Genomic DNA, 27203 nt, shown 5'->3' with positions numbered 1-27203 from the left:
TGTTAGTCTGGAGATTGCACGGCTCTTGGTGGAGAGAAGTGAATCTCACACGGAGTCTGGGTTTCTCCCCAGGTCAAAACCTATGCTGTGGACCTCCACCCGATCTCGACCGCCTTGTGACGGGAGGTCCCGTCCTAACCTCAGTGGCGCGAAGATAAGAGCTTGCCTACATACAAGAAGATCTTAAGAGTTCGGACCTACGCTAAAAACTCCGGGTCGCGGCCGCGAGGATCCGGCGCAGCAGACGGGAGGGCAGACAGGGTGGTGTCGCCGAAGTTAAAGGTTAAACGACCGTTCCGTCCCGACATCTGTTCACGTGCGTTCGTTTTACATTAAGAACAGGACGACGGATTCGGCGCTTGAAGGAAGTTAAGGGCTCTGTGCACGAGTAATGGCAACCCCCTAGGTAGTCATGCTATGCTGTATATTGCTATTCAAGTTCAGTTCCAGACCACATCGTCCCCAGGCGCCATGCCAGTATAAAAGTGAAAGCGGAGTTGTGTGGACCCGTACATTGGGGTGGTGGTTTCCAATATGCCCTCAAGATGGCGAGCAATGAAACAACCTGTTGGTGTCAAAATTCTCCAGGGCGGAAGAAGGGTGAATCGGCCAATGCTTGTGGCAGGGATAGACAAAGTGGCCAGCTCATGATTCGGAGGTTAGGTTATCATGAACAGGGAGATTGGAAGCGCTTTCGGCAGCTAATAGGGTGCTTTCTATTTTCGGCTTCGCTATTTTTGTCCCGTGGTCTCTCCTTCCCGCAAGCGACATCGCAAATCACTTTATACGCTACACGATACACCGCACATACTGTAGGCTTCATCAATCATCAGATAGGTACATGGGAAGGATGGGCCAGGGAAAACAAGTACGCAATAAGAAGAAACAAAATGAAATAAATAGAACGGAGGAAACAAAGGAAAGAAACGATGCCGGACAGCGGAGTTATCGGCAGTAACTATTTGCCCACTTGGGCAGATGTGGCTGTGCTAGCCAGGGTCTTATCATCCGCCAGCGCATATTTTGGCCTGCGTGGTTGATGAGCTGCGCCGATGAGCCAACCAGGGGGCAGGCCAAACGCTACCTATGAAATCACGCTTAGCGCTTTAATAAGCCAGGCGCCTACGACTCTGTATTTACCCACCATCGTGAAGCTTGCTTGGCCTGAAGTTTTCTCAAACCACCTGGGAGCGATCGACTTGATGATGTCAGAAAAAAAAACCCTATGATCTAGACTGAGCGGGACTTACCTTCCCGCAGCACTAAGAAGAACGCCTTGCCGAACTAACAAAACACACCCGCGAATCTGGAGGGCTTGCTGATATCGCGCAGCACAGCTAGCAGTCGCGATTGAGGCTGTGCTTGCTCTCCGCTATGTAGATTGAGACAGGGGTTTACTCCAGGGAGGGGATGCAGGGGTGCTATCACTTGATACTGGGGCGATTGAGCCGCAGAATTCAGCCATTGATCAGCCCAACCCAACCAGTGCCAGCTGTTACCCACCCTCTTTCCCTTCTGCCCATGCTTTGTTAAGCTTCTGCCTAGCCCCAGTGCCTTGCCGTCTATCTCAACTCAGACGATCTCTGATCTCTCCATCAATCTGGAATTTGACTGCTGGTGGTACCAAGTTTGCCATCATATCTCTCCTGCATCCGCGATGCACTGATGTAGCTGTAATATGTAAATACCTACCTAGGTAGTTAACTGTTATTCTGCCTTCCCGCTTGGCGCGCTGCTCCCCCTACCAGCCTTACCGCAGGAACTGGGCGGTTTCCTGCAAGTCCCCCTGCAATCTATAAGCGCCTGGAAAGTCCCACCCACCCTTCGAAGCACCGCCCGCCTCCGATTCCGATCATTTCGTCAACTACCTACCTACGGTCTGCTAAACTAGGTAGGGGAGACACGGATCTATCCTCTTGCTCACGCTTGTCAGACCCCTCCCTTTTGGGATCTCGTTCTTTTGTTGTCTCCAACTCTTTACTCAGAAACGCGGCTGCTCTGGTATCCTCGGCCAAACGGCGCATCATCTCTCACCAAAAACTATGGGCGCATCATCTTACCTAGCCTTCTGAGCCGGGCAAGTTCGTCTCTAAGCTTCTGGAGCTGCGCCGACTCACCTTGGGCTCCCTCCATCCCACATCCCGCATCACATCGCCTTCTTACCATATCCATGGACCAGGGTGGAATCACCCCAACCTAGCTTGAATAAATACACTCAGCCACCCACATACCTTCCTTCCACAGCCTCCGACAACCATGTCTTCCACATACGCCGTCTTGCCGTCATCGCTTGTCAACAACAGAGGCTCGGTCCGAACGCACGAGTCTCGAAACTTTCTCCCGGCCGCCAGCAACCCACACCAGATGCAGGCGTCGACTCCCGTGAACTCAAATCATCTGTCCCCGTATACCTCATCCCCCGGCCGCTGCGATTCGGCGTCTCCCACCCTGAACATAGACACCCCAGCCGACTCCGTATCTGCATCGAGCGTCCACTACCAATCCAGCGATTTCAGTGAAGTGTGTGATGACCCCTTCTTCGGCGTCGACTTTAACGCGCACGAGTGCAACTCCCCCTCTTTCCTCGGGCCCTTTGCGCCGCCCGACCAGGACGAGCAGCTTGCCAGCACGCTGTCTTACTCGACACCGGAACAGGCTCATGGAATACAGAAGGTGGGGTCTTATCATCCAATAAGTCCCGATCAGACACCGTTCCAATACAACAACAGGTCGCCAGACGGTGAACGGAAGGGAGCCGCCATTGCCTATCCTGCGCAGCTACCGCAATCCGTCTCGCCACAAGAGCTGACGAAACAATTCCAACCCCTCGCCGTCTCCGGAGATTTTAGCCAGTTTACATATCAGTTAACGCCGGAGACCAGTGACGACGGCGTAGCTCCTGCCCCTCCTGCTATGTCTTGCCCGAGCCCTCGTGTGACGGTTTCGATATGGGGTAACGATAATGACGAGCCCGAGCCCACCGTGACTGCGGCGGGGGGCCCGGCTGCCCTACCCAGCAGCGTCACCGCAGGCCATGTCGACTGCCAGCCTGGAGACTCGGAGGCCGCCACGGCAGGGTCTCCCCCGGCGCGAGATAACGAGGGGCAGTGGCTTCCAAACGGAACTGCGAGCCACCATGGCCTTGACCCAGACAACCGCCCATCCACGGACGTCGCGAGCAGTGTGAACGACCTTGCGGCTCAGCGGAAAGTCGAAGGGAAAAACCAGGAAGTCCGTGACTGGTTGACGGACAGCCTTCACAGCCTTAATCCGTCCCCGCCTGTCGAAGAGACTGTGCCTCGGGTGGCAGACTCTGACGAGCAAGACGACAACGTTTCTCCGCGGGAGATTCCGCTGGGCAGTGAGACCGAGAACAAGCTGGTTCCTGGCCAGACCTATTTCCCGGAATCAGGCGGAGCTGAACTCACTGCTGAGGACATCAACATCATGCGCGAAAATCGCAATTGGGCAGACGGTCCCGTCCTTCACCGGATCCAAGGAGACGGCACCAAGTACCAGCCAGAAACGGCACAAGCAGCCATGGAGAGGTTCGAAAGGTTGTGCAGGGATAACGACTCGGTCGTCTCGAGGGCTGCAACCTGGGGTACCAGACGCCGCAGTCTTCCGAGCGTACTCGACGTCGAGGGTGTTACCAGTGGCAGCTTCCTCAAAAAACTTTCCATCAGTCGGGGCGAGAATCGCCGCCCGAGTATTTTTGACGGGGTTCGTGGTCTCCTCAAGAAACCGAGCACCTCTTTCAAGCGGGCCCGCAATTCAGAGGACGAGTCTAGCGAACCTCCCGTGGAACTCAAAGAGTCCCGAGATAGCCTGGTTCCTCCCCCTACACTGAGCGGCGGCTTCAAGAAGAAGCAGTCCGTTCCAAGCATTAATACAGCACTCGTGTCGGTGACCCATAGCGCAGCAGCGGTTGGCACCACCCATGTGCGGAGCGGCTCGATCAGCACGGGGGCCATCACTTCGCCAAAGAGTCCAAATGCATTGTCTCTTGGGGTCAAGGCCATGATGCGTCGCCCGAGGAGTGGCTCAGAACTAGCCGATATGTGGAAGAAAGCGGGCGGTCCGCCGGTTGCGAATCTGGCAAAGCCGGCAACCACCGCCGACCAAGACGAGGACGAGGACGATGACGATGACATATACGAGGAAGCGGACATGGCCCATGAAACCGACAAGATGATTGATGATATCAATCCCACCCTGGCCGGGTTCCGGGACCACGTTTTAAGATTGAGTCCGGGGTTGGCTAACACAAACACCTACCTCGTCGATCGGATCGCACATCAACAGCTTGTTCGATATAAGAACCTCCTGAGTGCCAGGGTCAGGCACTTGAACTTCCTATCGACTGGAAGCTGTCCCTGCGGCAGCATGTGCATTGCGCAGGGAGGCTCGGCTAATAGTCTAGACTCCAAAGGCGATGGACGGCTTCCCGATCCACTATCGGCAAAATATGATGGCTCGGACGAAAACATGACTCCGCGTGAAGGGGCTCTCAGCCCGGAGAGCTTCCCGCAAGATATTCCGATGCCGCCGACCAGCTCACTGCCGTCCGAATTCGAGTGCCAGCTCTGCTTCCAGGCCAAGAAGTTTCAGAAGCCTTCTGACTGGACGAAGCATGTCCACGAGGATGTTCAGCCTTTTACCTGCACTTGGGACCGTTGCAAAGACCCCAAGATCTTCAAGCGCAAGGCCGACTGGGTCCGCCACGAAAACGAGGGTCATCGCCACCTCGAGTGGTGGACGTGCGATGTCGACGACTGCCGCCACGTCTGCTACCGGCGAGATAACTTCCTCCAACACCTGGTCCGGGAGCATAAATTTGCGGAACCCAAGGTCAAGACCAAGGCGGCGCTCAAGCGGGCGGCAGCGGTCGACCCTACCTGGCAGATGGTTGAGAAGTGCCACCACGAAACGCCGAAGCGACCCCAAGAGGAGCCCTGCCGGTTTTGCGGCAGGACATTCCCGACATGGAAGAAGCTGACGGTTCACCTGGCCAAGCACATGGAGCAGATGAGCCTCCCAATTCTACGCCTCGTCGCCCGGAAGGAGCTGGATATGGACACGATTATCAGTCCCGTTCAGGATCCTCCGCCACGTTCATTCCCGGCCGAGCGCGAACCGGTCGTGTTCAACCAGCCATCGACTATGAGCCATGCACCAACGCCGAGCTGTCCGCCAAGCACTATACCTTATCATAACTCCCAGCACCAGGCCTATGCCTTCAACAACCAGTTCGGTCAACCACCACCATTCTACAATCATAACCAATTCGAGAGTCTCGGTCACAGCCTCGAATCGACTTCCCTAGGCATTCAGGTCAACCACGGGTTCAGCAGCACCGGTGTCCATGGGTATAACAATATGCCAGTGACAGCCGATACGTGCATACCGCCCCAGGACCCGTACAGCTCTGTGGGCCCCCTTGTCGAACCTTTTCCGGCTTTATCAATGAATGCCCTGGGCCTCCAGGGTCTCCAGGGTCTCCCGGACACCCCTGGGAACCAAGTGCCTTATGGTAACTTGATTGGTCACTCCGGTGTTGGTGTTGGTGCTGAGCAGTACGCATCCCGAGGAACAGTCTCTCCGTTCACCCCTTCACCAAATCAGAGGCAGGGAGGCTTCTACGGCCACGGCCAGTAATTACTTCTACATCCTCATTCTCGCCACCTCCCACCATCTTAAAATCTTCTGCGTCTTCTACCGTTCAGATACCCCTTATACCTTGGCTTCGAGCTTTCTGCTTTGGGCCCGGGACCGCGCCAGTCCCAATCGGTCCCAATCGGTTTCCTGCTATTGAAGAGACGGGAGTTTCTCCCCTTTTGTCTCCTCTCCTTATGAAACACCTCTCTGGAAGATTCGAAAATGAATCTACCTTATTCGTTCATAGAGTCGACGTTTGCGCTGTTCTCCTCTGGATCTGTACGAACTCTATTTCATCCATGGCCAATTTTTATCGTTCATTTGCCCTTTGTTTCCCCCTCGCCATTCTCTGGCTGTGTGGGGTTTCACGAGTTACGTTACTGGGGTGTTGCAGGAGGGACGACATTAATGAAGACCCGGAAGCATTACGATACAACAAGGTTCAGGAGATGGCTACCATGGGAGGGCATTAGGTTACGGGTTCGAATTTATTTGTGTCGTTACGTACGATTTCTCTTGTTCTGAAATTACTCATCATTGGGCGTTTTGTTCGTCGTACTTGCTTTAACGTACGGGCTACGCGGTTTTTAGAACAGCGCATAGACTACCTCACTTTTTTTTGTCTCCCTCCGGCGTGTTTAGACCAAAGGTATGTATGCATGTACGTACTTACATACCTATTTCACCGAGGCGGGCAGCGTGGAAAGGCTTGACGCTTTTCACATGTGTCGAGGGAGGCGATGACGGGGCTGTGCCACCTCGCCGTGTCTTCCCGCCTTCCCGTCTTCCTGCATGCATATTAGCCAGACCCGGCCAACCGACCAGCCGGGAACGCCTAGTCTGCCCGGCCCGGGGCCAGGGTCACTGGAGGCGGTGGCCGTACTAATAAATGGGCAGATAATCACCTACTTTGCTGTGCCAAAGAGAAGAAGATGCTGGCTGCTGCACAGCCCGCTCGCCAGATGAACGTTCTACGCATACCCACGGATTACCTAGGTGCTTGCCGTGGAGCAGGCCTAGGCCTCCCATTGTCTGTGCGTCCAAATAGCAGAGATCAACTTTGTCCCACGCCGCTGGGAACGGAATCCTAGACACTTCCACCGCAAGGTGCGGTTGCAACTTGCAGCAGCAGTAGCCGAACGCATAATACAATCTCGATGTTAAATATGGTACAGGCTCATTCGCAATGGCAGATGATGTGCAACAGGGTACCCATTCGTTACACTTTCCCTATCTTCAGCATTAATGTAAATCCTAATCCTTACTATAGCAGTGTATATACCTTTAGCGGCGACGGGGGTGGGATACCAGGCGGATCAAGATCCCCTCGCTGAAACATCAAGTGCATGTGTAGATGCTCAAGGATGAGAAAACAACCAAGCAAGTTAGTATTAGATGGACATATACCTAGAAGCATCCATATCACAGAAGAACTTTATCACAGAAGAATTTCCCAGATTGAACTGGGCTGAATTATCACATCTCTTTCTCCCTCGTTTACACTCGTCGTCCCCTCCACTTCCTGACATGACTCTCCGCAACGAACGTTCCCCCTAGGGCCTGTTTCAAAAATAGGCAGGGACTGCCCGGCCTAGCGTTCTCGCTAAGTTGAGTCAAGGGTAGAGATCGGTACCCTATAGCCAATCAACGAACCAGGAAAACCCCAAGGCCAGAGCTTTGAGGCACGACAGGGTTGCTTGCGCCGCCCCGCTTCTTTTGAACCCTCCTGAGCGTTTCAGATCCCTGAACGTCGTGGAAGCTTTGGTCACTTACACATGCTCGCTACCGCCCATCCAGCGCCCAGGGGTAAAATATACGACTCCTGGGTGAGCGATGGTTTCGCCTGGCAACCATGACGCCGTTTTAACTCTGGGCCTTGCGCTTGCAGTAAGCCCGTAGTCTGCAAGGGAAGGAAACGGTAGTAGGGGGCTTGTACATACACCAATCGGCCACCCCCTCTGGGTCGTGGTTACCATTCCAACCTTCCATTCTTTGTCGTCTTCGTTGTCAGTCGTCTTTGCCTTTCTGGCTGGCTGACGTCGTCACGCCTTCTTTTGTCAATTCGTTTCATGTAACTCCTCTCGGGCCACCGTCTGGGTTACCCATATCTTCTCCTTTCCCTTGGTCTTTTGACAATCCCCGTCGTTGTCGAGCCCGTCAGTACCTACTCGACCGAAGAACTTCAAAAGACCGATAAAGAGAGAGACCACCCAGTACTTCGTGGCCTTCTCTTCTTCTTCAAGGGCAACTTGTTGCCCTCTTCCATTCGTTCCAGGTTGATCCTCGGCTGCATTGTTGAAGTCTATTTTGATTGTCTGCTTTGTTCGATTTGTCCCTTTCTTCCGACCGTGTTCGATACTATTTTACCCTTGCATTTGCCTTTGCATGCCCATCAGCAAAGTTTCCCTCTCGAAAACGATCGACCCGAACGACGACATATACGTGCGACGAATATCCACCACGGTACCTGGATGGAAAAGACTTGAGACCGGACAGGAGCTTGAAGGTTAAAAATAGACGGCGTACTATTTGAGGGGAACCAGCATTTAGTGGGAAGGATTTCCGGCGGCACTCATCTCATTGCTTTTCGACTTCTTTTCCCGACTTCGAAACGCTCCGTCGTCGAGATGGCACGGAACAGTTTAAGGCGCCGCCTATTTCTTAGGACGGCGTTGGCAGCGGTAGCTCTGGCCAGGGGGGTTGTGGGGGTGGATATCCTCCAAACCGTGGGCTTCAGCAACTGCAACACCAACGCCAACATTACGGTACAGAGGGTTAACATATTTTACAACAATGACAACAAGACGGTCACGTTCGATGTGGCGGGAACAAACACGGTAGAGCAGAACGTGACGGCGGTTCTGAACGTCACGGCATATGGGCAGCAGATATACTCCAACACTTTCGATCCCTGTGATCGAGGGACTTTCGTGACCCAGCTCTGTCCTGGTATGATATTTTCCCCCTCTGATTCTACGCCGGCGCTATACTAAACCCGCGACCCAGTTCCCGTTGGTACCTTTGCGGCGAAAGGCAGTCAAGCTATCCCTACCGAGTTTGCGAATCTGGTACCATCGATAGCCTTCCAGGTGCCGGACATTGCGGCAATGGCAACTCTCCAGCTGAAGTCGAGGGAAAGCGGCGAAAAGGTTGCCTGTATCCAGTCCCAAGTTACGAACGGCAAGACTGTCAGCGTTCCGGCGGTCTCTTACGTGTCCGCTGGTATCGCGGGCGCGGCTTTGGTCCTGACGGGCATTTCGGCTGCCGGCGCCGCATTTGCGGGAGGCAGTGCTGCCGCAGGCGGATCCGCTGCCTCGGGAGGTATGGGCACTATCAGCCCCTCGTTCACCGAGGTCTTTGGGTGGTTTCAGGGGATGGCAATGAACGGCATGCTCTCGGTCAACTACCCGCAGGTGTACCGCAGCTTCGTCAAGAACTTTGGGTTCTCGACCGGCCTCATCCCCTGGACCCAGCTACAGGTCTCGATCGACAACTTCCGGGAGGCAACAGGGGGCAACTTGACCAACAACAGTGTCGGGTTTCTGCGCAATTCCACCCTGGTATTTCCCGATGGCTCTTCGCAGGCTCCAGCAGGCAAGAACTCGAGCCAGGTCCTGAAAAGAGCCTTCGACCACTTTGCCCTGCTTGCGTCGAGGCAGATCGAGACCAGTGTGAACGGCACATCCCAGGACGGCACCGTCGACCCCAATAGCACCACGGAAAGTATCCGGGTGGCTGTGACGGGCATTCAGGCCTACGTCAACGAGCTCAGCATTCCGTCGGCGAACACGTTTATGACAGTCTTGCTGATCGTGGCAATTGTCATTGCCTCAATTGCTGTTGGCATTCTTCTCGTCAAGGTCATCCTGGAGTTCTGGGCTCTCTTCGGCAGCTTCCCCAAGTCGCTCACGGGCTTCCGTAAGCACTACTGGGGCTCGATTGCCCGTGCCATCACAAGCTTGATTCTGCTCCTCTACGGAGTATGGGTTTTGTACTGCGTCTTCCAATTCACGCACGGCGACTCGTGGGCGGCCAAGGCTCTTGCTGGAACCACTCTAGCCCTGTTCACCGGCATCTTGGCGTTCTTCTCATGGAAGATTTGGAGCATAGCTCGGAGGCTGAAGAGCTCTGAGGGCGATGCCAGCGGCCTGTACGATGACAAGGATATCTGGGTCAGGTACAGCTTGTTCTACGAAAGCTACCGCAAGGACTACTGGTGGCTTTTCGTTCCCACCATCATCTACATGTTTGCCAGGGGCAGCGTTCTTGCGGCCGCTGATGGACATGGCATGGTTCAGACCATCGCTCAAATGATCATCGAGGCCATCATGCTGATTCTCCTTCTCTGGAGCCGCCCTTACGAGCGCCGGTCTAGCAACGTGATCAACATTGGCATCCAGGTCGTGCGGGTCTTGTCTGTCATCTGTATCCTCCTCTTCGTTGAGGAGTTTGGCATCGCGCAGACGACGCAAACCGTCACGGGCGTGGTCCTCATCGCCATCCAGTCGGCATTGACGGGTATCCTGGCCATCCTGATCGTCTGGAACGCCGTCATTGCTTGCTGCAGGCAGAACCCTCACCGCCAGCGCCGCAAGGAGATGGGTATGTTGATATATTCTTCCCTCCACCCCCCTCAAGCTTCTGACGAGTCGATTGCTAATGCGTCAACAGAGAAAATGCAGCGAGACGTGGACGCGCTGACGCCCCTGGATGCCCGGAACTCGCTCCTCATGGATCGCACAAAGTCCGGCATGGATGATACCGCGGACTCGATGTCGGTTGCCAAGACTGGTTTCCAGGAGGACACCAAGGTCGCGCCGCCCGCGCGGGACTCGTCTCCGGAACCCTACCTCGGCGCGGAACCTGCCAATTCCTACGGCCAGAAGGCGTCGTCGAATGGCAACATTTACCGGCCGCTGACACCCGCCACACCTGTCCCTCAAAGCCGTGACGGCCTCATCACAAACGCGGCGCCGATTGGAGGCTCTGACATGCGCCAGCCGACGCTGCCAAACCTGGGCAACGGCTATGGTAATGGCGGCGGGTACGGGCCTTCGCCACCACCTCAACAACAACGCAGCCAGGGCGGCTACGGCAGGGTAGGCTACGGCCAGGGCCAGGGTGGCTACGGCCAGGGTGGTGGTTACGGCCAGGGTGGTGGCTATGGACAAGGCGGCTACGGCGGTGGCTACAACAATCATGGAAGGTATGGAGGACCGCCACCAAGGGGTGGCTACTGAGCGCCCCCGGACAAGGCGTTTGTATGATTCGCCGGCTAGCTGAGTGAGAGGCCGGTTTCCATCACATTTCTCTGGAGTCACTTGTAATTGTATTAGTCTTTCATTGCACATTTACACGACCTTATATTTTGCTACATAGCCACATCATGACGACAGGCGGAGATGGTGTGAGGGCAGGTATATTTGGTGGTCTTTACCTATCTATCTACAGACGCATATGTAACCTAGGTACATATAAGCGGGAGTAGGATGCATACCAACTGTCATTTATACTTTTGCGCTGGTATGACGATGCTCTGTATGATGCTTTTGCTCCTTCAGATTGGGCTTCTACCAATACCGTGCTTGCTCGCACTGTACTCTTGCCTGTTGGAGCCTCGATCTACTGAACATTAGCTCACCTGTTCCAGGCCGCCGACTTCAACTGTTGTTTATTCCTGCTATGGTCTGTGGTTCACGCCACAGCCATGGTCCATAGATCGATTCCGCATGCCATTTTTATGATCCCGGCTTAATATTAGTTACAAGTCAGTCAATCGTCACCGTACAAACTGACTTAATCGGGCTCCGTTCGGATCCGGAATCGGGGAGTTGGTGCACATCCAGTCTTGTTTCCGCCCCTTCGTCTGATATGACTGACCTGCGGCGGGAGTTGGCCAAGGCAAAACTAAACGCCATGCCAGAGCTGAGTGAGTCGGATAGAGACGGTGAGACCGATGATATCCCAGAACTCCCCGAGTTTCCCGACGATGACTCGTCCTCCGCATCCTCCGCCTCGTCCACGGGGACCATCATTCCCTCGCCAAGCCGGAATCTATTCGCAAGGCCGCAAGGGTAATTCACTCATACTGTTTCCTTACTGTACCAGCCCCGTAAACACCGCGGGGTGCAGCAAAATGCTGACCGAGAGGGCCATCACCCAGTGCCCCACGCGGACGGACCCTGCAGCAGATCCCGTGGACAACCTACTTTGAGCGGGAGCTCTTCCTGGACGCCCGGGACGACGCATCCGGCGCCCCCATCACCTACCACGCCTACCTCACCTCCCCCGTGGGCAAGGGCCCCCTGTTCGTGATGCACCACGGCGCCGGCTCCTCAGGCCTGTCCTTCGCCGTCCTCAGCGCGGAGATCCGCAAGCGCCTGCCCAACGCCGGCATCCTCTCCCCCGACGCGCGGGGCCACGGCTCGACCTCGGCCACCGGCGACGGCGTGGACCTTGGGCTCGGAACCTTGAGCTCCGACCTCCTCGCTGTGATCCGGCTGACGCGCACCCGCATGGGCTGGCCGGCGCCGCCGCCCGTCGTGCTGGTGGGCCACTCGCTCGGCGGCGCCGTGGTGACGGAGGTCGCGTCCCGGTGGGGCGCCGCCGCTGCTGGTGCTGACGGGGGTGAAGGAGGAGGAGGGTTGCTGGGCTACGCCGTGCTGGACGTCGTCGAGGGCTCCGCCATGGACGCCCTGCAGAGCATGCAGTCGTACCTGTCCGGGCGGCCGGGCAGCTTCGCGTCCCCCGAGGCGGCCATCGAGTGGCACGTGCGGTCGCGCACGATCCGGAACAGCGTCTCGGCGAGGACGAGCGTGCCGGCGCTGCTGGTGCGGGAGGAGGTCGGTAGCGACGACAACGAAAGCGGCGAAGGCGAAGGCGAAATCGAGGGCGAAATTGGGGCCGAGAAGAAGCAGCAGCAGCAGCAGCAGCAGCGGGCCGAGAGGAAGCCCCGCCGCCCCTGGACGTGGAGGACCGATCTCGCGGCGACGCAGCCGTTCTGGGAGGGCTGGTTCGTTGGGCTGAGCAGGAAGTTCCTCGCGGCAAGGGGCGGGAAGCTGCTTCTGCTCGCGGGGACGGACAGGCTTGACACGGAGCTGACGATTGGGCAGATGCAGGGTAAATGCGCGCCTTTTCCCCCTTAACCTCCGCCCCGATTCTTCCCCTTCCATGCGCGGAGATCTGTTTAGAATTCTTCTTCAGGGGCGCCCGCTAACTAAAGGGGGTCTGTCTCCTCATTATCTAGGGAAATACGCGCTGCAGGTCTTCCCGGAGGCAGGCCATTTCATCCACGAGGACCTGCCCGAGAAGACGGCCGTCGTGCTGGTCGATTTCTACCGGCGCAATGATCGGAGTGCGCTGGTGTTGCCGCCGAAGGTATCTGAGCTGCTTGCGCAGGGCAAGAAGGTCTAGTCCAGGGACTGTGTGGATTGCTGTGCGATTCACGGATCAACGTTCTAAGGCATCTTAGGAGTTTGCAAACATGGAGCAGGCATTTGTAAAGGTGGGGGGGAAGAGGGGGGCTGCAACGGCATCAATGTAGATATCTCGGTTTTGCGTCGATTTCAAGACCTTTGCAATCAAGACCTTTGCAATTCTATAGGCTTCCCCCATTTGCACCCCTTCTAGTTTATGGATATCATTCGCGTTGTCCATACCGCGTGGCAAACCTGAACGCCTGTGGAAAATGGCAAAAGAGGGGGGGAGAGAGGCCACCCTCTCCCCCCGATAAAGATATTTACACACCCCCCGTGCTACAACTCACATCTGCAGCGCAACAGCAGCAGGCGCCTGCTGTGCCGCCACTCCCCTCTCAGAAATGTTTTTCCGCGGCTGGGATGCCGACGACCTCGCCTCGGCCATCCTCCCGCCGGCCGCGAGCGCGGTGCTGTTGTTGCCCGCCTTCCCCTTCCCCTTCCCTTTCCCAGCAGCTTCCGCGCCGGAAGGCAGGAGCCCGAGCCTCTCGTCGACGTCGCGAGCCGCGTCTGCCAAGGCCGGGAAGCCGAGGATCTCGCACGCCTCGGCATAGCACTTTGCGTGCGTGAGGTTGCGGAAGGCGGGCTCCTTTCCGGGGACCAGGTGGCCGAGGAGGAACTTTGTGTTGCCCCACTTGTTCCCGACCTCTGCGGCGAGGGCGAGGTACCTCTCGGTGACCTCCCTCCAGCCGGCAAGGCCGCCGTCGCGGGCGCTGCGGAAGCAGCTGGGATTCCTCTCGGCTGCGGTGGCAATCATGGCGCCGTCGGCGCCGAACTCGGCCGCCAGGCGCACGGCCTGGTCGCGGTCCTCGACGTCGCCGTTCATCAGGCACGCCACCCCGGCCTCCCGGCACACGCCCGCCACCATGCGCAGCTGGCCGCGGATGGCGCGCTCGCGCGGCCGCATCGGCGTCGTCCGGCAGTGCACCGTCAGGCCCGTGATGCCCGTCGCCACGAGGAGCCTGACGAGGGCCTCGGTCTCGGCGGGGGTCTCGAGCAGCCTGATCTTGACGCTGACGCCGACGGGGAACTCTGGGGCCTCCCCCGCCTCGGCACCGGCGGTGCCGACGGCGGCGACCAGGGCGCGGAGGATGGCGCAGAGCCGGTCCGGCGTCCGGAGCAGCGCCGCGCCCATGCCGCCCGTCGTGCTGAACGGCTTGGGGCAGCCGGCGTTGACGTCGATGCCCGCGACGTCGGCGGCCACGAGGCGCGCCGCCGCCACGGCGCGCTCCGGGTCGCTCGTGCCGAGCTGGAAGATCAGCCGGCCCGCCTCTCGGTTGGGGTCTAGCCGGTAGATGACGGATTCCTTGGGCGGCGGGACGGGCTTCTTGCCCTGAGACTTTAGGCTGTTGGAGGGCATCCGCGTCCACTCGATCATGCCCGTGTCTGGGTTGACGCGGCGGGTCGTGCCGATGAGGGAGTGGTCGACGGTTTCGGGGCCTGGAGGGGAAGAAAGGGAGATGTGGTTAGCCTAGTCATGATCCGATAATGGGGTCCGGAGGGGGTTGCCTGATCGGGCGACTCCTACTCACCCCATACCAGGTCCGCGCCATAATGCAGGGCCAAGAGCCGGGAAGGCAGCTCGCCCGACCGGACCATTGGCGCGAGCACAACCTTGCCACGGTAGTCGACTCCACGGGCCGGGATCGGCACTTTCTTGGCAACCTCGGATGTCATGATGGATCGAAGATGGCGAAGGAGCATGACATCTGGAAGGGACGGCCTTTTGCGTTTGATGGGATGATGAAAGCGGAGATTTGCTATTATTTAAATGAGTTTTGAGGGACGGTCCCTGACAGCAAAAGAAACCTTGGGCCAAAAATGTTGTTGCGCCTTATCTTATCGATAAGATACGGGGCAAGTGGGGCAGGTCAGCTACCCTGTGCCTCGTACGCCAGGTGCTCACGATAATGATACTTCAAGCAGTCCGGGCTATGGCTCTATGATTAGAATGCATAACAGGTCCTATTATTCCTGGCCCTAGGGTAGCTCAATCCCCATGCGAGCTTCTCCCATTGCCCCCAGTCTCAACGAATTGGGGATGACCTTTAAGTCGACCTCCAGAGGAACAGCTATTCCGAGACCGAACTTGGGAGTTGAAGAGGTTGTACCTACTTTGTAGGCGTGATACCTAAAGCAAAAGGGCAACGTAATCCAGGAGACAGGCATGAATGGCATGGGTCGACTCGGGTAATTCTGGTCTTATACAAAATCATCTCATGGGGCTAAATTCCTAAGTAGAGCTTTTCTGCGGGGTCCAGCCACGGCTCTGCACCCAAACGACAAAAAGGAGATGCATACCTACCTACCTCGCTGAACCTACGATTGGGCTGTTTTTATGTTTCCGTATTCGTACTTATTACTTCGTACTACTCTATCTACCAGGTAGGTATATACTACTTGAACCGAGTTCATCATCCACTGCAGGGTTGGTAGTCCACGTGACGCATTTGTGATGCTTTCACGAACTGGGAGACAGGGCTAGAGGGGTTATGGGAAGATCCATATCAGGTAGGTTCCCGTGCTCTCTTGTGGGACAGTTCATTTGGCACACTGAAACCCCTCCTCTGAGCCCATCTTGAAGGCAGTGCTAGCGGCTAGTTGGTTCTATATCATTGCCGTAACAGGAACGACGAGGTCCCGACACGCCGGCGCCAGTGGTGATAGGGCTTGGAGGCCACAAGGCCGGATTCGGAGATCAGCGAGGGGAAGAATCAATGGCTGTCACCAAAGTACCGATACACCCTGGTCGAAACCCAGATCGGAGAGGGGCGCCAAATCAGGCAGTGTTGGCGCGGCCCGATGGCGTGTTGACCCGTTGGTGGGGTCTTATTTGGTCGACTGACGGCTGGCGAGTCTTCAAGGGTCTCGCCCGCTTCACGAAAAGTAGCCAATGAGAGGTCGCATATATTGGAGCTCTTTCTCCAAGTCAGAAATCAGACCATTGCTCTGACCGCATCAGGCCATTTCAAATCGTTGTTGAGGCGAAAGAGTGGCAGTCGCAAATCCAGATAACATCCCATATCGCAATTGATGTGCCCATTTTCGCCCTCAAAATCAGGCTCCTCACTGATCCTGTATTTCCTGATAGTTTGCGCCGCTCGTGCAACTTGATGTCCCCCTCCCACTCTTGTCTCCCCCGTCCAATCGCTGCGACGGCTGCGTACATAAATTCTGCCTTCAATAATCCTGGAGAGCATTTCCACTGTTCCACCATCCCCTCTGCCTCGCCTTCTCTCCTCAGGTGACTCAAGGCAGTCCCGTCGAGCACTGCCTGCTTCTCGCTTCTGTTCAAGTAAGGGCCGCCGACACAGCCTGAAGGACCGTTTCGCCCTGGGGACCTATTTTGCAGCATATACCCCGCGGGCCTCATCGATCCTGGACGAGACAATAGAAGCCACCGGTCCCCGCGAGGCTGACCTCGAGCCAATGCTCTGGTGAAATCCACGGCCATTCAGGGTTCTTTATACGGGAGTCACAGCAAACAATGTCTCCTGCAATCGTCGAGAACGGGATGGACGAGAACAGTGATCGCATGGAGACGGCCGAGTGTGTTGACCGCCTGACTCTGTTGCGGAGCATGCCCGAGGCTCCCGCAGAATGCCAGGTCTGCGTCGTTGGAGCCGGGCCGGCTGGCCTGATGCTTGCTTGTAACCTCTCTCGATTTGGTGTGAAGACGCTTGTTATCGACGACAGAGCCGATCAGACTCCTGTAGGAAGGTATATGCCGAACATCTCCGCGCCAGGGCCTTCAAGGTATGCTGACTAGCCCACAGGGCAGACGGCTTGCAACCCAAGACGATCGAAACCTTCCGGCAGATGAGGCTAGCCGACCCGCTCCTGCAGCGCGGCGTCCGAGTTTACGACATAGCTTTCTGGAGAAGTACGGCAGACGAGTCGCTCCATCGCCTGGGTCGCGAAGTTCACTACCCTCCGGTCATCGATGTCCTAGACCCGTATATCCTGCTTGTCCATCAAGGAATGGTGGAGAGCTTGTTTATTGAGGATATGAAGAAACGAGGTGTTGAAGTCAGGAGAAACACGGCGTTCGACTCGTACAGTGTCTGCGACAGCAAGAAGGGAGCCCTGCAGGTGAATTGTCGGACCAATGTTACTCAGGATCGAAAGTCGATCCTCACCCAATATCTGGTTGGATGTGGGTGCTCCACCCAGCCCCCTTTGCCCTAGAGGCTGAGCTGACACGGAGTTTCTAGGTGATGGCGCCCATTCAAAGGTCCGCAAGAGCATTCCGGATGCGCGACCCGTCGGCATGTCCCAGTCGGCAGTGTGGGGTGTCCTTGACGGGGAGTTAATAACGGACTTTCCCGACATCTGGTCGAAGACGCTCGTGTACTCTCAAGAGCATGGCTCCATTCTGATTATCCCCCGAGAGCGAAACATGACGCGGTTCTACATCGAGCTGAAGAGCGGGCCCAAGGGTGACAAGCGCGAACTGGGTCAGGAATTCGTCATGCAACGCGCCAAAGAGATCATGGCGCCATTCCAGGTCGATTGGAAATACATCGAGTGGTTTGGTCGATATCAAATCGGCCAGCGGGTTGCAAGCCGATTCTGCGATGCCCATCAACGGGCGTTCCTGGCTGGAGACGCAAGCCACACACACTCACCCAAATCCGCACAGGGAATGAATACGTCGATGCATGATTCCTGGAATCTCGGCTGGAAGATTAACTTTGCAGTCCGAGGGCTTGCGAAGCCGGCGCTTCTGGAGAGCTACGAGGCAGAACGGAGAAAGATCGCGCTGGATCTGGTGAACTTCGACTACGAGCACGCGAACCAGATTGCCGGAGGCGATGCTGTTGCGTTGGCAGAGAACTTCAAGACAAATGTGCGCTTCATCTCGGGCATTGGCGCCGAATATGGCGAGAACGCCATGAACATGCCAGAGAGCCCTGCATGGGTGATGGGAGAAGCCAAACCTGGTTGCCTTCTTCCCCCAGCCAAGGTTACCCGATATATAGATTCGAACCCCGTCGATGTGCAGCTCGACATTCCAATGTTGGGCCAGTTCCGCATCTATCTGTTGATGTGGGATGTTCACCAGTCGCGCATTTTCCTCGAGACTTTCTGCCAGGCAATAGCCACTGCCGAATCTCTAGTGAACCAGCTCTCGGCGGCCGCCAGTGTGTCGTACGCCAAGCAACCGCGCCTTCCAGCTCCTGAAGACCTGTACCTTCGACCGGAGAGGTATACGGCAGTCAGCCACTTGTTTACCTTCGGATTGATCAGTATGGTTTTCTCATCCCCCCTTTCCGTTTGCACGAGAACTGACCAGCGCACAGCGACCATGCCCAAGAGCGAGATCGAGGTCTCGGATCTGCCAGCGTTACTACAGGACAGCCGCTGGACATTCTATCTTGATAACGTCCCTGAGCAGGACACACGCGGTTCGCTCTGCACGAACAAGTGGCTGGGAAGCCTCGACCCCGGCGAAGTGGCCATCGTCAACGTCCGTCCCGACGGATATGTGGGGTCCATCGGGAGATGGGACACTAATGTTGACGACTCTGGCGAGGAAGCGGCCCGGTGGCTTGATAGCTACTACGATAGATTCCTCCAGGTCCCGAAGCAGAGCTAGAAGTTATACACTGATGTATTCAGTTCCAGCGAGGCCCCGAAAACGGAGAGTGGTATAAAGGTAACCGCAGGGTGGAGATGATCGATTCAAATATGGCAGATATAAAGCAGAGAGGCCAAGAAAAGGGGCGAACGAGGAGAAGATTTAAGAAACGCGAAGCATGGTATTACTGCTGAGGCTCTTGGCGATGGGCATGGGGAAAATCCTGGAGCGTTTTCGGTTGGCCATTTGTTTTGGTCACGACTGGCGTAATGGCGTAGAGTGTACGATGCGATATACAGGACTCCGGGCCATTTTTGGGGATTTTCGTCTTATTTTTCGGGTTTCTTGAATACCTAGGTACCTACTTTACAATCTACAATACAAGCCTACATGGATGGGTGTTTTGTGATTCGTGATTTCGTGATCATGATCGTCCCTCCTTTGCAATGAATGCATCGCCACCAAAAACTCCACCTGCCAATGACCGTAATACCGGCGCAAGCAAGAGTGCCGATTCTCCCAACGTTTCCAGAACGCGGTTACATAGTCCTGGCATTCATTAAGAGGAGAAAAGGAAAAAAGAAGGAAAGGAGAAGGAAAAAGGAGAAGGAAATAGGAAAAGGAAACAGGGGAAAAGGAAGGAAAAGAAAAGAAAAAAGGAAAAGGAAATAGGAAAAGGGGGAAAAGGAAAGAAAAAGGGGCGGCCCGTCAGAAGCGGAGGATGGCGATACGCCTCGAGTTGTCCTGGCCGATGATCCAGCGCTCGTCGCCGGCCATGGTGCCGGCGGCCATCATGTGGTGGACCCAGTCGGGGTGGAGCTCAACCATTTCGGGGCGGCGCGGCTCATCGTCGTCGTCGTCGTCAATATCGACGTCGTCATCCTGGCGGCGGGACGTTCAGGGTGACGAGGGGGGCCTCGACGACCGTGTACATGAGCCAGACGCGGGCCGAGATGCGCACGCGGGCGCCGAAGTCGAGCACCTGCGCCACGGTCATGAAGGGGAACACGTCGTGGCGCCAGCACGGGGCGTAGCCCGGCCAGCGGGTGGGCGGGGTGGAGGTGGTGTCGGCCTCGTTCCAGGGCCAGAGGCCGAGACGCCGGAGCTCCGAGGGCCAAGGGTAGGTCGTCTTCAGCACGGCCGTCGTCCCGTCGTCGCTGCCGGAGCTGGAGCTGCTCTCGTCGCTGTAGCTGCTGTCGTTGCTCTCATCGCTGCTGGTCGTGTATTCCTCGTATTCCTCGTCTCCCTGCAGGGGGGGTAGGCACATGTCTGGGTGGGGGGCGCCACCTGTCTGAGGCCCCAGGGGGTCTTAAGGGGGGCGACGTGCCGGCAGACGTTCGCCAACCGGTCGCCCTCCGCGCCGCAGATATCCACCCAGTGGGGGCCGAAGAGGCGCCTGCAACGAGGGATCGAGTCCGGCCCATCGTCGTCGGTGGTTCCGAAGGGGACGATCGGAATGCCTGTCGATTGACCATGTGGGATTGCTTCGCGGGCTCTCAGACGTGATAACCCCTAGCAAAGCAGTGATCCTCCTCGGTGAAAAATACGTTGTGCTTGTCGAACGCCAGGTGGCGGAGTTTGGGGGTGTTGCCCTGGAGTATTCTGTAGAAGTCCAGGTCGCGCTCTTGCAAGCGCCGGATGAGGACGGGTCCGGAAGGGACTTGCTGACGCGTGCCAGGCTCGGTGCCTCCTTCTCCGCCGGTAGCGTTGTCGTCGCTCCTGATACCGGTGCCGTTGTTGTTCTGAGACTGGGGCTGCAGGTGAATTTGAGACGACGTGCTAGCAGTCGACGGTAGTGCTCCCAAAAGTGACAAGCCCGTGCCGGATGCACCAGCCGCAACGACTTGGTTCTGGTTACCATTGTTGGCAACACTGGATGGCGGGTTTGGGCTAGGACAAGAGATGTCCCAAACAGAGAGCTCCTCCATAATCTGAGGGAAAACCCCTGGGTCTGGGCTCTCCCGGTGGGAGTAGACCGCGTAATGGTTGGGGGTGTGGGCCGAGAAGAAGCGATCCAAGTCGCTCAGGATGAAGCCGACGCCGTGGATCTTCCATTCAGATCCGAAACTTGACAGACCAGGTCCATTTGGGTCCGGCAATTCCCAATGGTGCAATAACCCTCACAACATCCAACGCGGTGGCGAAATGACGATGATTTCTTGTCCAAAGTTGAATCGATAGGGCATGGCTTCGGCCCAGTCGAATATCAAGACCCCGTGGTTCAGACGCACCCGCCGGATGATATTATTTCGGACGTCGAAGGGAATAACGGTATGCTGATTCGTTTCTAGGTCGAACAGCTCATAGGCGAAGCCCGTGAAGGCATTGCCTGGTTCGGCTTCAGTGCCAACGACTGTCTTGACCGGGTACACCAAGACTCCGTCCTCCTGACTGTACCACCACATGGGGTCAGGGGCCTGGAAAAGACCCTGGGCCTTGTCAAAGCGGAGGTATCGATCCCATCCCTGGACGCTTTTCCATCGGAACACTGGCTGGAATGGGTCATTCGCCGAGGCCATGATGAGCTTGTCAACCGAGAACGGCTCAGCGCGGCGAAGATTATGATATCGCCTGGCGACTGTGGCAAACGCGGCAGTTAAGTCACTCGGTTCGCGGTCGACAGTCTGGAGCTCCACCCGGAAATTGTGAGACATGGTATGGGGACCGCCTTTGCCAAGTGCATGTCCCCGAGCCGCGTTGATGAGTCGCATCTCGCGACAGTAAGGAAAGTTCAATCTCAGCAGTATTGACGACACTTGGGTGTTGGTCAAGAAGCCACGCCATCCCCGGGAGACGAGCTGGCAGCGGGTAAGCTCGCGAGGTGACAGATAAGAGATGATTTCGAGGAGGATGTGTGCTGGTAGTTGTAGCAAATCCACCTTTCCAGATTCTTGCTTCTGTCAATATAGCAACATGCTATAGAGCCAATGGGTTTTTATGGCAAGGGATGGAAGGCAGTTGGTCGCACATGTGGTAGAATGATGGGCAGAGGACAATGGAGGATGGAGGTAGATGAAACTACCTGAAAGAAAACTCACCGTTTGAACAACTCGAAAGATAATTCACTATGTAAACAACATATTCCCCGCGAGTTACCTGGGCGAGTTACCTGGGCGATAAAAACAAGAAAGCAGAGCATCACGATACTTAGACTGTTGATCGGCTTGTTGATCGGCTTCGTGGTCGAACAAGGTCCTTCTCACCCTTGTGTACGCCAGTGCCAATCCCTTGGGCCTCCTTCCTCCGCCATATGATAACTAAGCTCCTTGCCGTCATAAAAACCACCGCGAGCCACACAAGCAGTAATAGCGACAAAAAAGCCGCAAAAAGGCCCAGTAGAAGCGCGTCAAAAATCTTGGACGGGATACTCGCCGAGCCCGCCACGACCCCATGAAAGAGTAGTCTTATGGTCGACGTGTATATGGCGCCGAACCAACAACCGTAGACCAGCACAACAGCAAGGTACGCCGAGTAGAGTACAGCCCATGCATACACAGTAACACGCGGGGATGCCCAGCGGTCCCTGTTGACGATGATGTACGCTCCTCCCGCAAAGGTGATGGCGGTAAAGGCGTAGAAGGTAACGAGGTCCGGTTCATGGCACGGGAAACCAGCAAACATGTCTGACGGCACGCCTTGGGGGTGCCCGGGTCGCATGATTGAGCCGGGTGGTGGTACGATCCGAGGAAGATGCTGAGACGGGAAGTAGTCAGCGTCTCTGTTGGTTCGTGTGTGCATGATGACTGCATTCAACTGTGTCTGTCCATACCTAAGTAGAGTAGTTGAGGGTTGAGCTGGATTGGCCCGCGGCAGGCTCTGCGAGGTTCTTCTCGCAGTAATGGTTATGATGTCCTCGAGCAAATTGTGTGGTGTTTTCCTTAGGTATTTATTTATAGGTATGTGTTGTTGGTTGGAATCCGGTGTAACCCTGCGGGCCGTGGGGGGCCCAAGCTTTGCCAAGTGTAGTCAAGCTTTGCTTGCACATGCAGATTCACTAATGCCTAACCAATCACAGTTTGTTCGACTTCGACATGGGCGGCCCGGGCCGCCTCCGACACCTCCGGCATGAGAGCGATATTGATTTCTTCGCTGCTAGCTGCATCTGCAGTCATCAATCACCAGTGGAAAGTGGAAAACCATTGAAGAGTGAAAAACCGGTGGGGAATTCGCCCCTATTATGGAAGGTGTCATTCGCAGCGAAGAGCCAAACACCCATCTTGCCGTGACCGGGAATGTTGTGGCCGGGGACGAGAGAAGTATGTACCTTTACGGATCACTTGTCTCCCCACGACATGTATGCTATCCTCGGCTGCTCTATCTGCACATAAATACCAGAGTAGAAGACGGGCTTTTCTGGACCTCACTCTTCTGACAGAGTTTCTCAGATTGTGGTTCCGGGACCCCAAGTATTCGCCGCCACTACCTCCAAATCAACTGTTCCCACTTCACGACAGCCAAGTCGAAGACAAGTGCTCAATCAACTAGCAAGTACATTGCCTGAGCCCACAGATGACGGTAGCAGCATCTAACGTACGAGAGAAGGGAACCACCGAGTAATATCGACGCTGGTGCACCAACGACATAATGCGAGCTTCAAACATTCTGGTGACCGCCTTGTGCGCCACTGCGGAAGCAGCAAGCATCGGGCAATCCCCGCGCACAATCCCACATGGAGTCCATTCCGAGTACTCCTTCCACGAGTCGGAGCTGAAGCTGCAACTCCTCCTACCTTACTACGAAGAAGACGCCATAGTCAAGGTGCTAAGCAGCAACTTCACCCCGACCGTCCACTACGTCCGGCGGACCGATGCCAGCCTCGGGCTCGAGGACAGGGACATTTGCGCGAAAATCACTGACTGCGCCGGCCAGGCCGCCGAGTCGGCCGCTGCGTGGGCTGCCGTGGCCCAGGCGACCATCGGCAGCGGGTGTAACTCGATCGCCGGCGCCGTCTACGACTTCTTAGTCGCCGACGACTACCAATATGCCCGCCAGGTTCTCTTCAATGACGTTATACTTGCCCTCATCGTCAACATCATCGCCACACCGATCCAGTACAAAATAAACGCCAAGTTGGATGCCGTCTGGGGCCCTTCCAATACCAACGACGCCTGCGGTGACTCGAACCCCGAAACCTTCTCCAACAACGCCGCCAGCGCCATCTATCAGTTCTGCCGCACCATTCAGAGCGAGAAGCTCGAGCAGGCCACGACTAATTATGAGGCCATTGACGAAACGTCCACCGATGTCCCCGGGGGCTACGAGGGGCTCGCCAAGTTCTTCGTCTCCAGCCAGGCGGGCATCTGGGGCCCCATCTGTCATGATCTGGGCATCGACTGGAAGAAAAGGCTTCTCAGGCGGTTTGGTTTCTAATTGAAACAACCCGATCGCTTGCGTGGATGCGGATTGGTTGTTGCAACTCCTCGAGAAGCTAGGCGATTATTTGTAGTAGAAAGGTATATCTCATTCTCTCGACACCGCTCTTTGAAAGGCCCAATTCTTTGTTATCGCCGCAGAGTTTCCTCTGCCACATTCATTCAAGCACCTTGGTCCGATACTTATACTAACACGTACGAAGAGAACCAAGTGTAGCAGAATTGATCAAAAGGTTACCCCGAAAAGTACGTGCCTCAAACTATGATCGCATTGTGGATCCTTCTCGATCTGCCTCCTTCCCGCCTCCCCGTTTCCAGAGTAAAGGAGTCGGCCCCGAGGTAATCCGAGAAGGAAACATGGTATATGGCGGTTCCCAGAGCCCGTACCCCCGTTAACGCCGTTGGCGGTAGTAGTAGGTGGCACACCAGCGCGCTCTATGGGACATAAATATCGATCTTGGCTTATTTCCGTGTCACGCAAAAGTTCTTCCAGGTCGCGTCTGATCTCGGTGTTTAATCACGTAATGACTCCATGTTCAGCGGAGCCCAACTAGCTCGTCCCCACAAACTGACAATTTGATAAATGTGTGGTCCTGCATCCATAAATACTGTAGCCAACAGATGGGCTAAATATACGGCGACTAGCTCCCCTCCATGGAATCCTCATCGACAGTCGCGACATGGCTCTCGTTGGGTGTCACAACCGTGGGCCTTGGGGGTCTCATCTCCCAGGCAAGTGCCATCATCGATAACATGGACCCCCTCACTCGGTACGCACTGCCGAGTATCTGGGGATATGGTTCTAGCGCCAGGCCCATTTCCCATGGTGGCGTCTAGTACGGCCGCCTCCTGACGGCCCCGTAATATCGGCAAAGCTGTTCGAAGGCTTCTGTGGGAGGAATACCTTATACCTCACTCGCGTCACTCTAAGGAAGGTTGGCCAGGCCGGCTGGTCCGTCGTATTGTCCATCATTCTGCCTCACCCAGATGTGCCGCCGTCCCGCCACTTATCTTCCAGCAACCTCGTCGAGAAGGCCACAACGAAGGCAGCGGAATATGAGATTTTGGCCAGCGATCTCTACAACAGCAACAAGCAGCACTGGAAAATTTCAACCGGGATTTCCTGGCCCAGCGTCCCCTCGTACGCCACCAGTCTAACAACGCCTGCGTCACCATATCGCGCACCACCCTCATCACCACCATGTGCATCACCAACGCCCCCAAGGTGTTCACCGACACCGCCGGCTTCCCCGCCGGCTACGGCTCCTACAGCGGGCAGTGGTAGCTCACCTGGCCCATCGGCCAGGAGGCCATCGTCAAGTTCGCGCCCGACGACTCGCACAGCGCCGCCACCGACGTCTACCCGCCGAGTTTCGTACAGCGTGTCGATCGCTGCGTAGAGATGCTAGCCGGCATTATCGCTGCGCGTGGCGGTGCTGCTGGTTTCCAAGTTGCCTTCTGTGGCCGCAAGCCCGCGGGGAGATAGTTCTCTAGCACCAGCCGAAGGGATTCGCAGGCGCTCATGGGAGTCGGCACTTGTATAACATGATGGGCGGCAAGGTGTACAAGGTCGACTTTATGTTCGCGCGCCCCGTCAACCCTGGCCCGGCCAACGCCCTGGATTTCTCCCTGCTGCTCAGGTTTCCGAGCACCGACAAGGGCGGTGTGGTGGAGATGGTGATACCCCCCAAAGAAGAAGAATTTATCAAGCAAGCGCTTGACTGCTTGCCCTGGGCACCTCTATCTTGGAGCATCCACCGCGGGATGAGGGACATCCTGGTTGTCTACGCAAAGCCCGTGATGGACTCCTATCGCGGGCAGCTTGCAGCCAAGCTCAAACGCTTGCCGCAGAGAGGCCGGCTGTCCTAGACGGCAGAGGCTGGGATCCGACATTCGTGCGTGAGAGCTTGGGAGATATGGCTGCCTCGGCTGTGATGGCCGGGAGTGGGAACTCGGGAGATCTGGTTCGGGTCGTCACCGAGAGATCGTGCTGGCTATGGCTGGCGACCAGGACCTTTCTTATCTAGATGACGAGACCTTTTGGAGACGTGACGAGCGCGAGGGAGACCTGCAATTGCAGGCGTGATTGCCTTGACCAAGTTCGTTCTAGAGCGGAGCAGCGAGTTCGATTATCAGATATATCACGAGCTTTCCATCTCAGTTTACTTTGCCTAAAGTAGAGAGACTAGATGGAGCTTAATCTTTGCCCTTGCTGAGCAGTTCTTCTGCTATATAATAAATAAACAAAACTCGAGCCGCGACGGCGAGAGACAGTTCGAAAGTAATCAACAATAGATACTAATACTTAGTATCTTTAATTACAGTGACAAGCTGTTAAAGTTCAGCAGTTAAGACGTGCAGATGTCACACACCCTGCCCCAAGGCCCTCCTATTTCGTCAGCTGGCGCTGGCCCTATACGACGACGTCGTCGTCGTCGTCACACACCGTCAAGGTTTAACCTCCAGCTATTAAGGTTCAGCCTTGTTTGCTGGCCCGCTCGTCACTCTGACTCCGAAACTGTGTGACTCAGACGGCGACTTAAGGTTCGGCGCCTCCGACTCAACAGTTTCATAAACCCGGCGCTGTCCCTCGACCGACCAGTCTCTCTCGTCATAACCACAACCAATCATGTAACCTATCATAAAAGACATCCAGTCATGTCCTTGCAGGGATGAACGTGATTTATGGACCAGCACTGGTGTCTATCCCTTTGGCTGTCATTGCGCACCACGAGGGGGGTCAGCCAGCATTCAGCAAATCACGGCTCCTTAAACCAGGTTCCTACACTAACCACCAACATCGGTAAGTAGTTCCCGTGACAGCTAAAGGGATAGTTACAACTACTGCTATATAGAGTAAATAGGGTTAGAAGGGGGAAAAAAGGGACAGTGTAGGAGTCAAACCCACTGTAACGGGTCGTAGGACCCAGGCCGGCAGCGGGACGGAGGCATGGGGGTGATTAGTCTGACTTGACTTATACAAGGTGGCTAATTGGCACGGGTTCTGACAGAGAGGGCGGTTGCGACAGTATTGCTAGTAATTTAGGTAGGAAACTGTCCCAAGTAGCTTCTCAGTCAAAACGTCTATTAAAGCCTGCTCTCGTAAACCTTTGGGCA

At 56.0% G+C, this 27203-nt stretch overlaps 9 protein-coding genes across 9 annotated transcripts; 6 read left to right on the top strand and 3 right to left on the bottom strand.

The window, feature by feature from the left end:
- The first annotated feature begins 1978 nt into the window (after positions 1–1978).
- Positions 1979–5769, top strand: QBC33DRAFT_376555 (uncharacterized protein). The gene has a single exon (XM_060424025.1). It carries the CDS (start codon positions 2257–2259, stop codon positions 5656–5658), a length of 3402 nt encoding a protein of 1133 aa, XP_060284627.1. The 5' UTR covers positions 1979–2256; the 3' UTR covers positions 5659–5769.
- Positions 5770–7960: 2191 nt separating this feature from the next.
- Positions 7961–11158, top strand: QBC33DRAFT_376551 (uncharacterized protein). Its single transcript, XM_060424024.1, has 2 exons — positions 7961–8607; positions 8665–11158. The coding sequence occupies exons 1-2, from the start codon at positions 8286–8288 to the stop codon at positions 10896–10898; spliced, it is 2556 nt and encodes an 851-aa protein (XP_060284626.1). The 5' UTR covers positions 7961–8285; the 3' UTR covers positions 10899–11158.
- A 152-nt stretch (positions 11159–11310) lies between these two features.
- Positions 11311–13258, top strand: QBC33DRAFT_534877 (Alpha/Beta hydrolase protein). Its single transcript, XM_060427572.1, has 3 exons — positions 11311–11732; positions 11822–12777; positions 12905–13258. Exons 1-3 carry the CDS (start codon positions 11530–11532, stop codon positions 13069–13071), a joined length of 1326 nt encoding a protein of 441 aa, XP_060284625.1. The 5' UTR covers positions 11311–11529; the 3' UTR covers positions 13072–13258.
- QBC33DRAFT_606877 (uncharacterized protein) lies at positions 13112–14975 on the bottom strand. Its single transcript, XM_060432318.1, has 2 exons — positions 14666–14975; positions 13112–14573 (listed from the first exon to the last, which is right to left on the bottom strand). The coding sequence occupies exons 1-2, from the start codon at positions 14835–14837 to the stop codon at positions 13420–13422; spliced, it is 1326 nt and encodes a 441-aa protein (XP_060284624.1). The 5' UTR covers positions 14838–14975; the 3' UTR covers positions 13112–13419.
- Positions 14976–16910: 1935 nt separating this feature from the next.
- QBC33DRAFT_534868 (phenol 2-monooxygenase) lies at positions 16911–19123 on the top strand. Its single transcript, XM_060427571.1, has 2 exons — positions 16911–18382; positions 18437–19123. Exons 1-2 carry the CDS (start codon positions 17404–17406, stop codon positions 18730–18732), a joined length of 1275 nt encoding a protein of 424 aa, XP_060284623.1. The 5' UTR covers positions 16911–17403; the 3' UTR covers positions 18733–19123.
- A 299-nt stretch (positions 19124–19422) lies between these two features.
- QBC33DRAFT_514018 (uncharacterized protein) lies at positions 19423–21368 on the bottom strand (the record flags this gene model as incomplete). Its single annotated transcript, XM_060426025.1, has 5 exons — positions 19423–19557; positions 19610–19960; positions 20002–20174; positions 20225–20781; positions 20839–21368. 5 exons carry the CDS (start codon positions 21366–21368, stop codon positions 19423–19425), a joined length of 1746 nt encoding a protein of 581 aa, XP_060284622.1.
- Positions 21369–21861: 493 nt separating this feature from the next.
- QBC33DRAFT_557869 (uncharacterized protein) lies at positions 21862–22371 on the bottom strand (the record flags this gene model as incomplete). The annotated part of the gene is made up of 1 exon (XM_060429841.1): positions 21862–22371. One exon carries the CDS (start codon positions 22369–22371, stop codon positions 21862–21864), a length of 510 nt encoding a protein of 169 aa, XP_060284621.1.
- Positions 22372–23298: 927 nt separating this feature from the next.
- QBC33DRAFT_557868 (uncharacterized protein) lies at positions 23299–24084 on the top strand (the record flags this gene model as incomplete). Its single annotated transcript, XM_060429840.1, has 1 exon — positions 23299–24084. The coding sequence occupies one exon, from the start codon at positions 23299–23301 to the stop codon at positions 24082–24084; it is 786 nt and encodes a 261-aa protein (XP_060284620.1).
- A 1203-nt stretch (positions 24085–25287) lies between these two features.
- Positions 25288–26368, top strand: QBC33DRAFT_618615 (uncharacterized protein; the record flags this gene model as incomplete). The annotated part of the gene is made up of 3 exons (XM_060432713.1): positions 25288–25367; positions 25431–25528; positions 25603–26368. The coding sequence occupies 3 exons, from the start codon at positions 25288–25290 to the stop codon at positions 25953–25955; spliced, it is 531 nt and encodes a 176-aa protein (XP_060284619.1). The 3' UTR covers positions 25956–26368.
- Positions 26369–27203: the final 835 nt, after the last annotated feature.

Source organism: Phialemonium atrogriseum (assembly GCF_030411735.1).
Source record: "Phialemonium atrogriseum strain 8032-3 unplaced genomic scaffold QBC33scaffold_9, whole genome shotgun sequence".
In the NCBI taxonomy this organism is placed as follows: Eukaryota; Fungi; Ascomycota; class Sordariomycetes; order Cephalothecales; family Cephalothecaceae; genus Phialemonium; species Phialemonium atrogriseum.
Note: the sequence above shows the minus strand (reverse complement) of the source record. Positions and strands in the feature narration are given on the sequence as shown.

Excerpts from the sequence above, each read along its gene's own strand:
- QBC33DRAFT_376555 (XM_060424025.1), top strand. The coding sequence starts at position 2,257 with ATGTCTTCCACATACGCCGTCTTGCCGTCATCGCTTGTCAACAACAGA.
- QBC33DRAFT_376551 (XM_060424024.1), top strand. The coding sequence starts at position 8,286 with ATGGCACGGAACAGTTTAAGGCGCCGCCTATTTCTTAGGACGGCGTTG. Across the intron at positions 8,608-8,664 it reads CGTGACCCAGCTCTGTCCTG|TTCCCGTTGGTACCTTTGCG; the intron begins GTATGATATTTT and ends CCCGCGACCCAG.
- QBC33DRAFT_534877 (XM_060427572.1), top strand. The coding sequence starts at position 11,530 with ATGACTGACCTGCGGCGGGAGTTGGCCAAGGCAAAACTAAACGCCATG. Across the intron at positions 11,733-11,821 it reads CTATTCGCAAGGCCGCAAGG|TGCCCCACGCGGACGGACCC; the intron begins GTAATTCACTCA and ends GCCATCACCCAG. Across the intron at positions 12,778-12,904 it reads GACGATTGGGCAGATGCAGG|GGAAATACGCGCTGCAGGTC; the intron begins GTAAATGCGCGC and ends CTCATTATCTAG.
- QBC33DRAFT_606877 (XM_060432318.1), bottom strand. The coding sequence starts at position 14,837 with ATGCTCCTTCGCCATCTTCGATCCATCATGACATCCGAGGTTGCCAAG. Across the intron at positions 14,574-14,665 it reads TGGCGCGGACCTGGTATGGG|GCCCCGAAACCGTCGACCAC; the intron begins GTGAGTAGGAGT and ends CTTCCCCTCCAG.
- QBC33DRAFT_534868 (XM_060427571.1), top strand. The coding sequence starts at position 17,404 with ATGTCCCAGTCGGCAGTGTGGGGTGTCCTTGACGGGGAGTTAATAACG. Across the intron at positions 18,383-18,436 it reads GTTTACCTTCGGATTGATCA|CGACCATGCCCAAGAGCGAG; the intron begins GTATGGTTTTCT and ends ACCAGCGCACAG.